The sequence below is a fragment of the Misgurnus anguillicaudatus genome, chromosome 5 (assembly GCF_027580225.2).
Source record: "Misgurnus anguillicaudatus chromosome 5, ASM2758022v2, whole genome shotgun sequence".
Lineage (NCBI taxonomy): Eukaryota > Metazoa > Chordata > Actinopteri > Cypriniformes > Cobitidae > Misgurnus > Misgurnus anguillicaudatus.
In genome coordinates, this window is record NC_073341.2 from 41222704 (window position 1) to 41237686 (window position 14983).

Genomic DNA, 14983 nt, shown 5'->3' on the forward strand with positions numbered 1-14983 from the left:
TCAAAGTGAAATGTAACCCTGCTGTCAGTAATGGAAGATTTTTACTCATTGAATTTAAGGCAAAATACATGAAATAAAACAAAGTACAATAATTTATCATAGCAATTAATTTATAAGGCATTTTGTAAAACATCTTACAGGAATAAATTCTACTGACACACACTGACTACATCATAAATGAGAAATTGTTTTTTATCATCATCATCATGCTGTGAAACAACCCTGTTTGGTCACATCAGATTAGAAATAAATAATCTTTCTAAATCAAACTTGCACATCAGTCAGTATTTATTACAGTCAGTAATATTCAGTGCAAACTGCTTCTATTACACTCGGAATGAGAAAATAACATGAATTAATGAAATCAAATAACTTCATACTGAGATCAAATGCATATTGTAAACTGATGAAGATGACTCTTATAGAAGACAGTTCAGTGACACTTTTGTGGTGTAGGTTGGTTGAGTTTCTGAAAATAATCATCAGAGAAACATTTGATTCAATATTAATATCTAATGATGACAAACAGATTGAAACAGCTTATTTCAAAATCCAGCATTAAGTTGAAAGATTTCCTTACCTTGACCTGATTTACACATAATGATGCTAAAATAATTTGAGTGTCTGGGTCTCATTTCGCGGGAAAATGTTTTAAAATGTAATTTACCTTTGCGTGATTACGTCACATCCGTAAACAGAAAAAAGAGGACCCGGCTACTTTATCACCTGTACAGAATGTGCTGTGCGTGGGGATTGGTGAAGAATTAATCTTACAGTAGTTGAGTTTAAACTTGCCATATAGATGGTGACGATTCTTACATCTCTTGTTAAAATAATGAATGCTTAAAAGCTAAGGAGAGTTTCCAGTTTAAAATGGGAACGTTAAAGCTTGTGCTAAAATAAGTTCAACTTCATAAAGCTTTGAATTCTGACACAGCTGATATGAAGGTAAGGCATCTATGTTGAAACGTTTACGTTTTCATTTAGTCACAACATACGTAGCAGATAAATAACTTTTTAGATGACATTTTTCAGATATATGTCTTTAAGTATGTTTCTTCTATAACTGATGCGGCGATCATCACACAGACCTTCAGATTCATGCGCGCAGATTGTCGGGGCGGGGCGAAGCACAACACACGTACAGAGTATTACTCCGCCAATAACTGAGAGAGGGTTAGACAGGCCAAAATAATCGGTGTCCTTTGAAAAGATGGGGTTGATTGTGGTCTGAAACTTGTGGCCTTTGATTGTGTGATGCTTTTGAGTAATTAATAAATGTAGTTCTTAAAACCAAAATGAATTATTAAAACAATAATTATTAAATTGTTTTTAATTTCTGTTCCTCAGAGATTAAATTTAGGTGTGTGATGTCATCGGTCATGTGACTCACCTCTTTCCTCCAATGATTGTAGATACATCTTCATGAATTCTTTCTCATGCTCATCTGTGTTTATCTCACTCACATGTTCTTCATCATCTTCAGTCTTTAATGGATTGTCATATAATCTGATTAATCTGAAACAGACACACTATAAATTACTAAATTAAATATGTCCTAATTTCTCTACATACACCACAAGGCACGGCTTGAAGAATAAATCAAGACGTGGTTAATGAAAGATGTGAATCTCATTCTGGTTTTCATACTTGATGTCAGGATTATCCACGAATCTGGATGGGATGCTGATCAGCTCATCTGCGCTCAACACCAACATCTTCAGGTGTGTGATGTTACTCATGGACATAGGGATGTATTTGATCTTATTTCTGTGTAGGAACACCGTCTCTAATGCCTCAATCCTAAAACAAGAGCAGATTTTCACATGATTCTTATTCATGCGTTGTGTTTGTATGATGATGATTTCATGAGACACAGACCTGTCGATGTCTTCAGGCAGATCTTTGAGTCTGTTGTTACTGATATCCAGAAATGTCAGACTCTCCATGCGAAGGACACAGATAGGAATAGTGGCAAATTGATTTTCTGACATGTCCAAATACTTCAGTTTTTTTAAATGACTCAGCTGTAACAAAATAGAGAAATATCTAAAAACATCTTACTGGAAATAAAATAAATAAATCTGACGTGCAGTTCTTTACAGTCAAAGTTTAAACACACATGCTGCTCTTTATGACGATTTCTTATATTATAATAATCATACAATTCTTATCCGTACATATTTCAATTAAAAAGAAATGGTAAATGATAAAATCCCACTATATTTAATGTTTTATATTTGATTTGACTATATCTCAATAAACTTCATGACATTTATGTGTAGGTATCATTTTCTACAAAACATTTAACTACTGTAAGCATAAATCTTTAGATGAAAATCATTAGCGACATACATGATGAGTTCAAGTGTGTTTAAATGTTTGAAAGTCAGAGTCCTCCGTGTGTTTTACCTCAAAAGGTAACTCTGTCAGATTGATGTTTGCTGTCATTTCTAATCGCTCCAGATTTTCACAATCTCCAAGTTCAGCTGGAATGCTGAGCAATTTATTATAACTTACATTTAATTCCCTTAAGCTGGTTAGTTTTCCTGTTGTAAAAGAGACCGGTTGTATTTTTAATGTCTGTAATAATTCATGTGATATATGTTTTACAGTCAGAGATCATCTGAGGATTGATGTGACTCTCACCGATCTCAGCCGGAAGCTTCGTCAAACCGTTTTTAGGGACATCCAGCACACGCAGATCCACAAACATCTCAATATAAGTGGGAATCTCTGGAATCCTTGTTCCACGGATGTGCCATTCCTTCAGATAGGTCATATACTGAAGATCTTCAGGTAATTTCTGGAAAATCACAATAAAATCACTGTGAGTATTACATTTTATGCTTTCTTTATAAAGGGCCTTTTTAAAATATTTACCATCCATTTATTTCCAGTCAATTCAAAAATAAACTTCTTGTCCTCTTCTTTATCATCTGATAGAGACAAACAGTCAATAATAACAATATTCTGGACTTTTAGCAATTGAAATATATGAAACATTAGAAAGATATTACAGAAGCTGAATAATCATTCATGTTAAAAGAAGAAATATACATTTCTGGTAAATGTCTGGAAACTTTCCATGGGAACTTAATCTGGGAAATATTCTAAATTGGAATTATTTAAAAATGTATGTAAATATAAACTATATCATATACAAACATACACAATCAGCCATAACGTTATGACCACCTGCCTAATATTGTGTAGGTCCCCCTTTTGTCACCAAAACCAGACCTTTCTATCAGAACCAGCATTCACTTTATCAGCAATTTCAGCTAGAGTAGCTCGTCTGTTGAATTGGACCACACGGGCCAACCTTCGCTCCCCACATGCATCAATGAGCCTTGTGCGCCCAGTTCAATGCTTTTCTTTCTTGGACCAATTTTGATACTGTAGGTACTGACCACTGCAGACCAGGAACCCCAGAAGAGCTGCAGGTTTAGAGATCTCTGACCCAGTCATATAACCATCACAATTCGGCCCTTGTCAAAGGCGCACAAATCCTTACGCTTGCCCTTTTTTCTTGCTTCTAACACATAACAACAAGTTGATGATGAAAAATGGACCTGAGCGACAACATGTCCAAACATTTAGGTGGTTTTTGGGTACTTTTTAAAATGATCTCCCATTAACCCTAACAACAACATAATGTTGTTGCACACTATAGCTAACACACAGCACAAGGAAGTTTTTAAAAATATTTATATAATTTACATGAATACATGCAAAGATGGACATTTTGACATTATATTGTGTGCAGGATTGAAGAAATGATATGATATGTGTATGTTATGGATGAATGTAAGTACATGTAGGGGGTGTGGCCTCAATGACCCTTCAGTAAGCAGTGTGCTGTGTGTATGTGACTAAGGGATGTGCAGGGGGGAAATTCAACTCAAATTGCTTTAAATCTTCTTTTAAACAAAATTATGTTGCAAGATTTTACATTTAAGTTCCTCGCTGTAGACAATTCTGCAATGTTTTCAAATTCCCAGTTAATTCCCGTATATTCCAGTTAATTCCCATGAAAAGTTTCCAGCCTTAAAAATTTCCAGAATTTTGCATCCCATATTGTCCAACATCAATCTAATGGAAACAGAATTATTCATTGTTTTTGAGGATTAACAATGAAATCATCAAAGTTACTTGTATGATAAACTTTATATATCAGTGATCTCCAACATGGTGCCCGCATGGAGTCTGTGAGTTGCCCGCCAAAGTGCATTCTATTAATAATCTCAATTTTAATATTTATTTATTACATTTTTAGCTTGGCTTCATATACGTATGTTAACATTTAAACAACTATAACTAGTAAAATAAAAAATAACAAGTAAAGTTTTGAGTAGATTATATAAAAATGTTTTTTTCTTGCTCACAAAATGGTTGGAGACCCCTGCTATATATTATATTTATATTCATATCATATCTCATATTGAGTGAGTTTAAACAGTATGTATGATGTTTAATACCTTTATTAATGTTGTTGGGCAGAATGTCGAGTTGTGTAAGAGTTGATCTCTCTAGATAACACTGCAGCGTCTCCACCTCTGAACTCTTTAACTTTCTACATGCGATGCGATACTGCCATTCTACATTCAACCTGAAAACACATTATTATTATTATTATTATTCACACTGATCTGACGTGTGGAGTGTTTATTATTAATGGACACTAATATGATGTTTGTTCATCATTGTCAGCTGATATGAGTATAAATGGTCGGAGATGTTGAGCGGGATGCTGCTCTTCTGTGTGTTACCATGGAAACATTCTCACTTGGTCAAAGCACTTTTGCTGATTCGCTCTTCCTCTTTCTTCTGTCGCTGTCTGTATTTTTTCACGCGCCCCTCCCACAGTTTTCGAATCAGTGAGAGGTCGTACACAGGAATATCAACACTCATCCGGCCTGATCTCATGATGGAAGCTAAAAATGACATTCAAACACATCTAATGCACATCTGTACCAGCATCAGATATATGACATTGCATGAAGACAAAACCTATTTTCAACCTTTAAATGTTTTCTTTTTTTAATGTTTTGTCATTTATATAACAATATATTGTTTTAGGTTTAGTTCCGGTTTAAAGCTAGAAACTATAAGATCTATACTTATCATAAAAAGACACGCTCATATTTGAATTGTGGTGAAAACTGAGAGTTTAAAGGGTTATCTCTATAGATTATGCTAGTTACCTAAGACATTGATGTTTAGTTTATTGAGTTAATTTAAGATTATGAGAGATGTTTGAGATTATAGGGCAGACAGGGCTTATTTTCTTTATAGTCATGTACATTCAAGTCTCGGCCTCTATTGCTAAACCTTAAAACAAGCAAAAAACTCCTCAAACTTAAACAACTGTCAACAATCTTTGTAAAGTTAATGTGTGCCAATGTCGTTTTACTGTGTTCATTTAAAAACCATGATAGAAATGTGATATGATAGGATACAGTGATTCTCAATCCATACACATAAACGCCTGCCTGTGTTTCATACGAGGTTTGTAGTTACGTCTATAAAGATCTGCCGGTATTCACATGACCTCAAACCCATAAAGAGTCACTAGACGTTACGCATATCAAAGACAAACACAACACTTTTTCTGTAAAGGTCATTTCTAAGACTAGAAGGTTCATACCTGTGTATTTGTGTGAGAAGGTCGTCTATGTTACTCAGAGTCCTGTTTACAGCGCGTGGCTTTTTCAGGCGTCTACATGAGCACGCTGCTATTTTTACAGACTGAGATATGAGTGCTCATGTCACAAACAGTCTCTTGTGTTTACAAACCATCATCCAGAAATGACACCCAAACCTTCGGCGCTCATGCAAACAGACACACTGTGTCACATTTGTCCTTTAAATGAACTCTGAGTGACCTTTCAGTTAAGGGTCGTGACCTCTGAACTCTTACAATTCATTAAAGGATTTATATTCATTATTTGTGTGTGTATATATATATATATATATATATATGCAAGTGCATCTGACATGTTTTTATGTAAATTAGCTTTTTTATCAGACTTAATGGATTTTGTCAACAAACTGGTATTTGTGAATTACCTGATGTGAGATTTGAAGCTAAAGTATTTGATGAAGGTATAATACACACCAAGAGTATTCAGTTAATATCATTATCTTTTTAATTTAGAGGATTTTCCATCTGATCTCCTCTCATATTTATAAGGAATAATTGACGACGGGTCGTTTAATTATAAGATAATATTTCACACCCAAGGTAGTAATGCGTCGTGCTGCTACACCGTGGATGTGCATTATTTTCAAATAATTATAAAGGCCGGAGTCAAAATAGGCAAAAGAACGGAACAGCTTATACCACAGTTACAAACATTGCTCTTAAGACATTTGACAAGTTGGATGTGCGGTTTACTGAAAAATAAGCAACACCCATGGAACATTTCTCAACCAATCAGAATAAAGCATTCAACAGACCCGTGGTAAGTAAGGAATAATTGACGATGGGCCATTGAATTATAAAATAATGCACACTCAAGGTGATTATGCGGCACGACGTGAAGCGGGTGTGCATTATTTTCAAATAATTCAAAGGACACGGGTCAATTATTCCTCTTATACCACAGTTACAAAAAATATTCCTCTGGTGCCTATTTTTAAGACATTTGAAAAGTTAGCTGTGCGGTTATCTAAAAATAATGCATACCTGTGGAACATTTCTCAACCAATCAGAATACAGCATTTAACAGACCCGTGGTATAAATATATATAATGCATATTGTTAAAGTATATCTATTAAAGCGACCTTGAGCCATATGGCGTAATGGTGCTATATAAATAAACATGTTTTTCTTCTTTGATGTTTCATTTGGGAGTTCTGTTTAATCTCTATAAAGATGATTTATTATTGACGTGACTGTAAATAATGGGTTTTAAGAGCCTTCTAGGCAAATCTAATTTCCATAAAGATTCTCAAACATTGAAATATAATCAGGTGAATAGCACCAAATACATCAACACTATATTTCTATAGAGAGTCCAGTAGGGTGCAGCATTGATCAAAAGTGAGAATCTTTACTTCAGCAACAAAGAAAAAAACATTTCATTTTAAACACAGACTGCTGCTTATATCTCAGACATTAGAAACATCACTTACTACACAGTTGTTGAAATACTGACGTGTGCTTCATTAAATGTCCAGGTGTATTATGGGTAACAGCAGTGTCGTGTGTGTGTGTACCTGGTCATTATCATGTTATGGGGACCAAATGTCCCCACAAAGATAGCAATACCAGTACATTTGTGACCTTGTGGGGTCATTTTAACGCTTATAAATCAAACAGAATGATGAAATTTGAAGTCGCAGAAAGTTTTCTGTCATGTTTGGGGTTTGGGAATAGAATATACAGTTTGTACCACGTCAATGAAATGTCCCCACAAAACGTGTGTGTGTGTGTGTGTGTGTGTGTGTGTGTGTGTGTGTCTATATTTGATATTGTGGATAAGTTGTTAAAGTTGGAAGGTGTTTATGTTTGTAGCTTTTCTCATTTTATGTCTATGACATCAGAGTTCAATATTAGATGAAGCACTCTGAGATTGAGTTTAACTTACACTAAACATGTTTATTAAGCAAATCAATTTTGTCATCTCATATTTTATGACATGTTGTTAAAGGATAGAAATGTGAGCAGAGACACAACAGATTCATGTAGTTAGTGAATGTGTTACGTGACTGAAGATGTGTTGTTGTCTGAGATATGAACAGGGAAAATCATCTGATCTCAGTCTATAATACAGTATTAGAAAAATCCTGTACGTGTTATAACAAAATCATTTGATATTATTTAAACCCACAGCAAAAATGAATTTTATGAGGAGTTATTTTAAATCAGCAGATCTGACCGTAGGAACAGTAGCATAAAGACCTTATGACTTGACAAGTTAACATGGTTATAAAGTTTACATCACACTGAGATTTACACACTCGAGCCTCTGTATTGTTTGGCTTTTTTTATTATCATCAATGCAGCTTCAAAAACAAGCGTTTATTGAAAAGTTGATGTGAAAGCGTCGATACAGCTGTGACCGATGTCTTAATCTCCATTAACATCTTATAGCATCATTACACGCAACCCTGAAGACTAAAATAGAGCTCCTGCAGGGCCGCTTAATACCCCGAGCTCAGGATAAATCACGCCCCGACCAAATGAAATGTCACACGTGTGTGATCGGCTTTGTATCACACCCAGATTTTCCAGATACATTTGGCCTTGTGTTAAAGGGCAAGAAAATGAGCTGGTGTTAATGTGCTGTAATGTATCTGAACAATAGATGAAAACAAATTCACAGCTGGTCACAGAGAGGCGTCTGGCTCTGAAACAAACACAATAACATACTAAACATCATCCTGATGAGAAAGACCACCAAACGCAGTTATACACAAGTTTATTTATATAATATCAGATGATTCAAAGTGAAGAAGAATGAACAAAACATGAAGAATCGGGAACAATCAAATGAGAAAAATCAACTCCAGATATTAGTGAAGGTCATGCATGAGCTGTAAGTGTTTGTCTGTATGAGACGCTTCAGTGTTTTGAGACACGTGTTTTAATCCGTCTGTCACTTGACGATTAGAGAGGTTATTTTTAATCTGACGGCCCTTTACAACATATACAAAATGTTTTCCATCTTAAAAATAAATACGTGACATAATGGAAGTGATTGTTATCATCTAAGCAGAGAGACATCAGGTGTGAATTCAGGTCAGAAGACTTGAACCTGTTGAAGGTCGTTTAGATGAACGTTATCCAGACAGCAGTTGTTTGCAGTCATAAGATCCATTAGTTGATAATGAATTGGTTTATTTGTCCGTGATGTTTCTGCTGTAATAATGTTATCATGTGTGAGGAGGAGCTGGAGAAACATCATTAGACGTGTGGACGACACGCTGAAATAAAGACGCGCACTTAATGTGTGAGGTCTGCAACTATTTAAAGATCTTATGCTCAGAATCAGGTATGTGCATTTAATACATATACGTCTGGACCTCTGAAGATCTCTGAAGATCTGATGTGATCTTCTGTCTTTGTAGGAAATGAGTTCTGCTCTGATTCATGATAAATTATTTATCAAGACGTTCTGGGAGCAGAAGATCGACCATCACACCAGCATGACAGAAGCTGAGGAGCAGAGGAGGAAGAGCAGCGCTCTCACAAAGTGAGTTACAAAAAAAACAACATTTATACTTTCATTGTTATCATCTAACATTGACAAACTCAACTAAATAATGACCTGTTTTATTTGACTTTTTATTCATTGTCCACTTTAAAAGCAAATTATTCAGACTGTCAGTTTGTTTTATTTTATCTAGCGACTATTAATTGAGCTCTTTATAATAAATACATGCTTCATAGTTTTCTATTAAAGTAAAGTTATTATTTCTGTTTAGCTGATCCATGGTAAAAATAAACCCAAAACTATACTGAAACTATAACTGTGAAAGTTGTATCAACTTAAATATAAAAATTCAACTTGAATTTTCACTTTAGGTGAAAAATTTAAGTTGAAAAAAAAACCTTTTTAAATTTGATCCAACTTTTCACTTTTACAGTGTAAACTTAAAGACCACGAAGTACACTACAAAATAGTAATAAAAAGTATAGCATTACTTCAGTGCACTTTATTAAAGTACACTAAATACCTGATCTGAAATACTAAACTGAACTTTGTGTATAGAAATAAATCTCAAAATGTCACGGTTGAGTTTATATCAATTTTTTGCTTATTAAGTACAAAATTCGTGTCTGAAAATACTTCATTTCTTAAGTGTATACTAAAGTGTATATGAGTGCACTTTTAGCACAAATAAAAACATTGAGTTTGTGATTCTTTGAGCTCCATTATTGCAGTCAAATACAGTAACAATGTCCTCAACTATTATATACCAGAGCTATCACGATTATACAATTTTGCTGACAGTTAATTGACTCATAAATTATGGCGATAATTTGCCTGTTTTATTGCTTTAACATTTAATTCTCTATTCTCTACCTGGCAGTAAATATTAATACACATAACACATATTTAAAAGTAATTATTTAATGCATCTATCTTTCATAGATATTTTTCATTTCTTCATAAAACCTAAACACAATGAAGTGTCTGAAAAATAACTGAAAATAAAAATAAACAAACTATACCAGTACAGGCCTTAAATAGTAGCCAATCCTCCTAAGGTCATATTAGGACTGGACCATATGTCTGTAGTGGCTGCAAAAAAATCTATACCTTACAGATCCTGAAGAATAGCATCCTTTACTTCTTTGCATTTGGAATTATTAAATGGCTTTGCAATGTATCGTGTTACACTGTCCGTTTATACAGGCACTGCAGCTCCCCCTTGTGTTCTTTAGAGAGATGTGCAATCATTGCGGTGATCTGAAATCATCGCGATTAAGACAAACAATCGCAATGAGACGATTATTTAATCATTGTGACAGCCCTATTATATGACATCAAAAACACAAAACTACAACAACACAAAAAACTGAAGTGTGTTTTCTGCTGTTAGTACTGCGAGATCATGTATAAACTTGAGTTTACTATAAATAAACCTTTCATTTGTCATTATAATAGCATCAGTAGGTCATGAATGTTACAGTGGTTTATAAGAAAGTTTTTAACTTTTATTTTAGGCTTCGTGACGAGTGGCTGAAGAGACTGGAAAACCGGACAAAACATCTGAAGAATTTTGGTGACAACCGCAGCCCAAGCGCATCAACCACGTGATGAACACGTGACACACAGATGATCTGAAGTCAATAAAAAACACACATGATATGAACTCTGATTCTCTTTATTTCTCCTTCATTAGCACAGCTCGAGTTAAAAGTGTAATGGAGAAGGAATCATCTGCAGGCAGTGTAAATCTCTACTCGACAGGTGCTGTGAAGGACATGAACTGGTATTTCACAGCATGTTGAAAGCGTGTGAAAACACTGATCCTCCCATGAGAGACACTTACACCCGACACTTCTGCTGAAAGATACTTCGGTGTGACCCGTGAACACACGTCGTGCTCTGTCAGCGTCTATTTAAACACAATCCATCATCATAGACATTTAACTGAAAACCAACAGCATCTCTGAACGGCTCTTTATAAATCAGAAAATAATACAAACAAAAATTGAAGTGTTCACAACTTCCACGTGTTACGCTCGAGTCCAGGAAAGTGTTTATAATGAACCGACTTAAACTATTCATCCGTTAAACAAAAGAGGAACCAAAAATCTGAGTCTTGAGGAGTCATCTTCAAACTGTCCACTTTAAAGCTTTGAAATCTTTCATCATCTACTTCTTCTTCTTCTTTCCTTTCTTTCCTCCTTCACCCTGTTGTGCCCCAGCGTCAGCTCCTCCGCTCTTCTGTGTCCGGCTCTTTAGTTTAGGAATCATCTCAGCTGCATAAAACATCACATCTTTCCCTGAACATACACAGAAGAATGAAGCGTTATTTCAGTTCAATATAAAGCAGTGGATAAGAAATAAGTTTATAATTCACAGACAGATCTGTGCTGAATAAAATGAATGAAAACACTGATCTCAATTCAATCTGACTGTAGTTTCTTAACATGGCATGAAAATCTGACTTTTTTCATGTTTAAATGCTATAATTGGGTCTCCCTTCTATCAACCTAGAAAATGTGATAAATATCAACCCAGTAACTTAGTTTTGGTAAACCATTCTCTACAAGCACATGAAAAAATAGGTTGTTAAAACGTGTCTCTCCTCATGATGTCATAATGAGCTCTTATTATAATAATACCGCCCCTTTAATCTGCACTATCCAATCACAGCACTGACATTTAGTGCAGAGAAAAGCACAATTGAGTTTTAATTGCAACAAACCACCATCATTGTGATCAGTGTTTGAATTTCTTCAGCTCATTTGCATTTTAAAGGACACACACAAATGGCAAATTTTTGCACACACCTACAAAGTGTCATTTTTTTAACATGTTATAATAAATTATTTATATGGTATTTTGAGCTAAAACTTCACATATATGCTCTGGGGACACAAAAGATTTATTTCACATCTTAAAAAAGTCTTGTACCATGGGCCATTTAATGTTCATAAATGTGACCCTGGCCAAAAGAGGCGATTTTATCAATATTTTGATTTTTTGCACCCTCACCTTTTTTGCACCTAAATATTTGCATCTCAACGAAATATAGTAACAAACCACATGTCGATGGAAAGCTTATTTATTCAACTTTGTATTCAATAGATGATGTATAAATCTCAATTTTAAAATAGACCCTCATGACTGGTTTTGTGGTCCATAGTAGGCGATTTTGGACGCAGCAATAGTGCTCTCTAGCGCCTCGCTTTTCCAAAATGCGTGTTGCAACTACGGTAGCTGTTATGTAATTCAGCTGGTTCACGTGTTCTGAATGGAAACGTGTTGGTAAGCTAGTGCTTGTTGTCCCTCTCTGCTATTATAGTTTATTAATACGGCGGAACGACATGGAGGCTTCTAGGACTTACCCGTTCAAGGTAAATAAAGAGAAGAAAATCTAAGCTTAAAAAGAAAAGTCAGATCACTGGCAGGGGTCATTTGACACCAACGAGGACATATTTATGAATAAAGACATTGATTTTGATTAATAAAACACTTAAAACCCAACTTACTGTCCTTTTAACACTGTTCATTATATATACAGTAAAATATTCATTTATATGTGCATTACGTGATCAGTATTGAGTAGAGTCGCTCCGATTTGATGTGTTTGTTTGTATAATGTGAGAAGCTTGTAGATCATGTCATAGTCTGTAACAATATTTCATATCTAAATGTTGTCTGTCAGTAAAGTTTTCTGCTTTATTTTTAGTATTCAATCAATCAAGCAGTTACATTTAAAGACTATTGAAGTTCCACCTCTTTCAATTCGACACAAACATTTCAGATGAAGCCTCAATGATGAGAAATGTTGTTTTGCTTACATGAGGAATTCAGACTCTCTCTCTGTGTGTGTGTGTGTGTCTGTGTGTGTGTGTGTGTGTGTGTGTGTGTCTGTGTGTGTGTGACTTACTTGATGAAAATTTCTCTTGACACAAACTTCCATCTTGGAGTTTTATTTGCACACGAACTCTTCCTCTAAACTGAACATCTCTGTTCCACTCTCTCGAGTACATCTTATTCTGTGAGAGGAAAATCAGCAGATTAAACATGAAGATATCAACACATTAATGATGAAGAACACAACACGAGTCAAACCTCCACGAGGACATTGAGTCCAGCAGCTGTGAGGACATCTCGAATCTCAGCACATGATGGATTCTCCACTGCCTTCTCTACAGGGATTCGCCTTCCTTCTGCTAATGTCTTTTTACTGTTGACGTAAGATGGATAAATGCACAAGAACCTGATGGAGAACCAGACATGAATACAAGTTAACAAACAGAAGCTCCAGATGTACGTTATTTCCCCAACACTGATCCTGAATCATTATTACATTACACTCGTGTCAGTCATTGAGTACAAACCTCTCTTTATCTTCCGGGTTTGTCGTTAAATGTGCCATTTCATCCGTTTGTGTTTATAAAGTTTAATCACGCGTTGGCTTGTGAATGATTTGAGCTGCAATGATGAGTGTTTCTTCTTTGATTACGTCATATCCGTTGTAGGCGTTTACTTCCGATTGTCAGAGGTGAAGCGCGCGTGACCCCGCAGCGCCGCCTGTCGGTGAGGAGCGTCGTGTGGCAATCGCGTCTGTTGACATGAATTATGTTCATTTATTACACACAGCACACGTGAATGATGAATGGCAAACACGAAGATGATCAAGAGGAGGATGATGATGAAGATGATGATATGACGCGAGCGGTGAGTGTTTGTTTATAACAATGTTATGACGTTAAGTTAGCTCTCTAATGCTAATGTAAACACACACGCGAGTGTATGCGCTTAAAACTATTAAAATGTGTGTGTGTGTGTGTGTGTGTGTGTGTTTGCTGTGTGTGTGTGTGTGTGTGTGTGTGTGTGTGTGTGTGTGTGTGTGTGTGTGTGTGTGTGTGTGTGTGTGTGTGTGTGTTTGCTTTGCTATGTTGTGTTGTGTTGTGTGTTTGCTGTGTTGTGTGTTTGTGTTGCAAGGATGCGAGTGTGTATTATTTCAGTGATGATTTGGAGGTGAGAGATGTTGTACTCATCACACACAGAGTTCTTCAGGAGTTTCCCAGCAGAAATCTTCCTGAATTTAAACCCTGGTACCCGTCAACATCATCAGACGCCATCAGAACCATCAGACCCAAAAAGTCTGCTCCAATCATCTCATCTGAAGATCTACACAACATCACAAATTGTCTGCAGGAACATCACAACACATCAGACACGAGCAGAGCCGCAGATACACACAGAGTCAAATCACTGACAGCGTCTGATAGCACAGATGAGTTTAACAATAAACCAGAAGAGTTTAAACGCTCGTGGTGTGTGATCAGAGAGAGGACGACGCCGGTTATAAAGACCTCACAGTCATTCTCACGACTCTTCAGTAAAATCATTGACAAACACAGACTTCATCTTCATCAGAGAGTAAAGTGGATCGTGTGTGAGCTCAACTGTGTCACGTTCACTGTGGATGAAGTTTGGTTTCAGTTGAATCGAGCGATCCGACACTCCAGACTGCCTACATGTAATGCAAACTTCCAGAGAGCTCTTGCTCAGATCTGGATCTACTGTGACGTCTCTTACTGTGAATTTATTGGGAATTTTCTAAAGGATGAATTCCAACTCTCTGGTCGGATTACATTAACAGTCCATAAACTTGGAGATATCATCAAATTTTAATATTTATTGTATTTTTAATGATTTGTTTTTAAAATAGGTCATGAATTGTAATTGTAAATTAAAATATGCTGTGGTTTTTAAATCAGCTTTTTCATTTTAACGTGATACAGGGTTCCCAAAGGGAATTTCATGGATTTTGAAAGGC

General features: G+C 35.7%; 4 protein-coding genes across 9 annotated transcripts; 2 read left to right on the forward strand and 2 right to left on the reverse strand.

The window, feature by feature from the left end:
* Positions 1–92: 92 nt before the first annotated feature.
* On the reverse strand, positions 93–5825 carry lrrc2 (leucine rich repeat containing 2). Its single transcript, XM_055168832.2, has 10 exons — positions 5651–5825; positions 4790–4937; positions 4482–4612; positions 2884–2939; positions 2650–2806; positions 2413–2549; positions 1882–2027; positions 1651–1803; positions 1394–1518; positions 93–469 (listed from the first exon to the last, which is right to left on the reverse strand). The coding sequence occupies exons 2-10, from the start codon at positions 4927–4929 to the stop codon at positions 420–422; spliced, it is 1095 nt and encodes a 364-aa protein (XP_055024807.2). The 5' UTR covers positions 4930–4937; positions 5651–5825; the 3' UTR covers positions 93–419.
* LOC129414732 (protein FAM240B) lies at positions 2661–10831 on the forward strand. Of its 6 annotated transcripts, none has more exons than XM_055168835.2 (4): positions 2669–2799; positions 8899–9003; positions 9080–9204; positions 10683–10831. In XM_055168835.2, exons 3-4 carry the CDS (start codon positions 9083–9085, stop codon positions 10774–10776), a joined length of 216 nt encoding a protein of 71 aa, XP_055024810.1. In that variant the 5' UTR covers positions 2669–2799; positions 8899–9003; positions 9080–9082; the 3' UTR covers positions 10777–10831. The 6 variants fall into 6 exon arrangements, with proteins under 6 accessions (XP_055024814.1, XP_055024810.1, XP_055024813.1 ...); XM_055168838.2 differs by having other exon boundaries at positions 2676–2799; positions 8896–9003; XM_055168837.2 differs by having other exon boundaries at positions 2695–2830.
* On the reverse strand, positions 10828–13672 carry srp19 (signal recognition particle 19). The gene is made up of 4 exons (XM_073868183.1): positions 13536–13672; positions 13267–13414; positions 13082–13190; positions 10828–11468 (listed from the first exon to the last, which is right to left on the reverse strand). Exons 1-4 carry the CDS (start codon positions 13571–13573, stop codon positions 11338–11340), a joined length of 426 nt encoding a protein of 141 aa, XP_073724284.1. The 5' UTR covers positions 13574–13672; the 3' UTR covers positions 10828–11337.
* A 63-nt stretch (positions 13673–13735) lies between these two features.
* On the forward strand, positions 13736–14983 carry shld3 (shieldin complex subunit 3). The gene is made up of 2 exons (XM_055168833.2): positions 13736–13875; positions 14143–14983. Exons 1-2 carry the CDS (start codon positions 13807–13809, stop codon positions 14836–14838), a joined length of 765 nt encoding a protein of 254 aa, XP_055024808.2. The 5' UTR covers positions 13736–13806; the 3' UTR covers positions 14839–14983.

Bases quoted from the DNA above. Each gene is read 5' to 3' on its own strand.
- lrrc2 (XM_055168832.2), bottom strand. From the start codon at position 4,929: ATGAGATCAGGCCGGATGAGTGTTGATATTCCTGTGTACGACCTCTCA. The intron at 4,613-4,789 runs GTGAGAATGTTT...ATGTGTTTTCAG, and splicing joins AGCAAAAGTGCTTTGACCAA to GTTGAATGTAGAATGGCAGT. The intron at 2,028-2,412 runs GTAAAACACACG...ATTTTGTTACAG, and splicing joins TGACAGAGTTACCTTTTGAG to CTGAGTCATTTAAAAAAACT.
- LOC129414732 (XM_055168839.2), top strand. From the start codon at position 9,083: ATGAGTTCTGCTCTGATTCATGATAAATTATTTATCAAGACGTTCTGG. The intron at 9,205-10,682 runs GTGAGTTACAAA...CTTTTATTTTAG, and splicing joins AAGAGCAGCGCTCTCACAAA to GCTTCGTGACGAGTGGCTGA.
- srp19 (XM_073868183.1), bottom strand. From the start codon at position 13,573: ATGGCACATTTAACGACAAACCCGGAAGATAAAGAGAG. The intron at 13,415-13,535 runs GTTTGTACTCAA...GTTCTCCATCAG, and splicing joins AACCCGGAAGATAAAGAGAG to GTTCTTGTGCATTTATCCAT. The intron at 13,191-13,266 runs GTTTGACTCGTG...TTCCTCTCACAG, and splicing joins GACTCAATGTCCTCGTGGAG to AATAAGATGTACTCGAGAGA.
- shld3 (XM_055168833.2), top strand. From the start codon at position 13,807: ATGATGAATGGCAAACACGAAGATGATCAAGAGGAGGATGATGATGAA. The intron at 13,876-14,142 runs GTGAGTGTTTGT...TTGTGTTGCAAG, and splicing joins ATGATGATATGACGCGAGCG to GATGCGAGTGTGTATTATTT.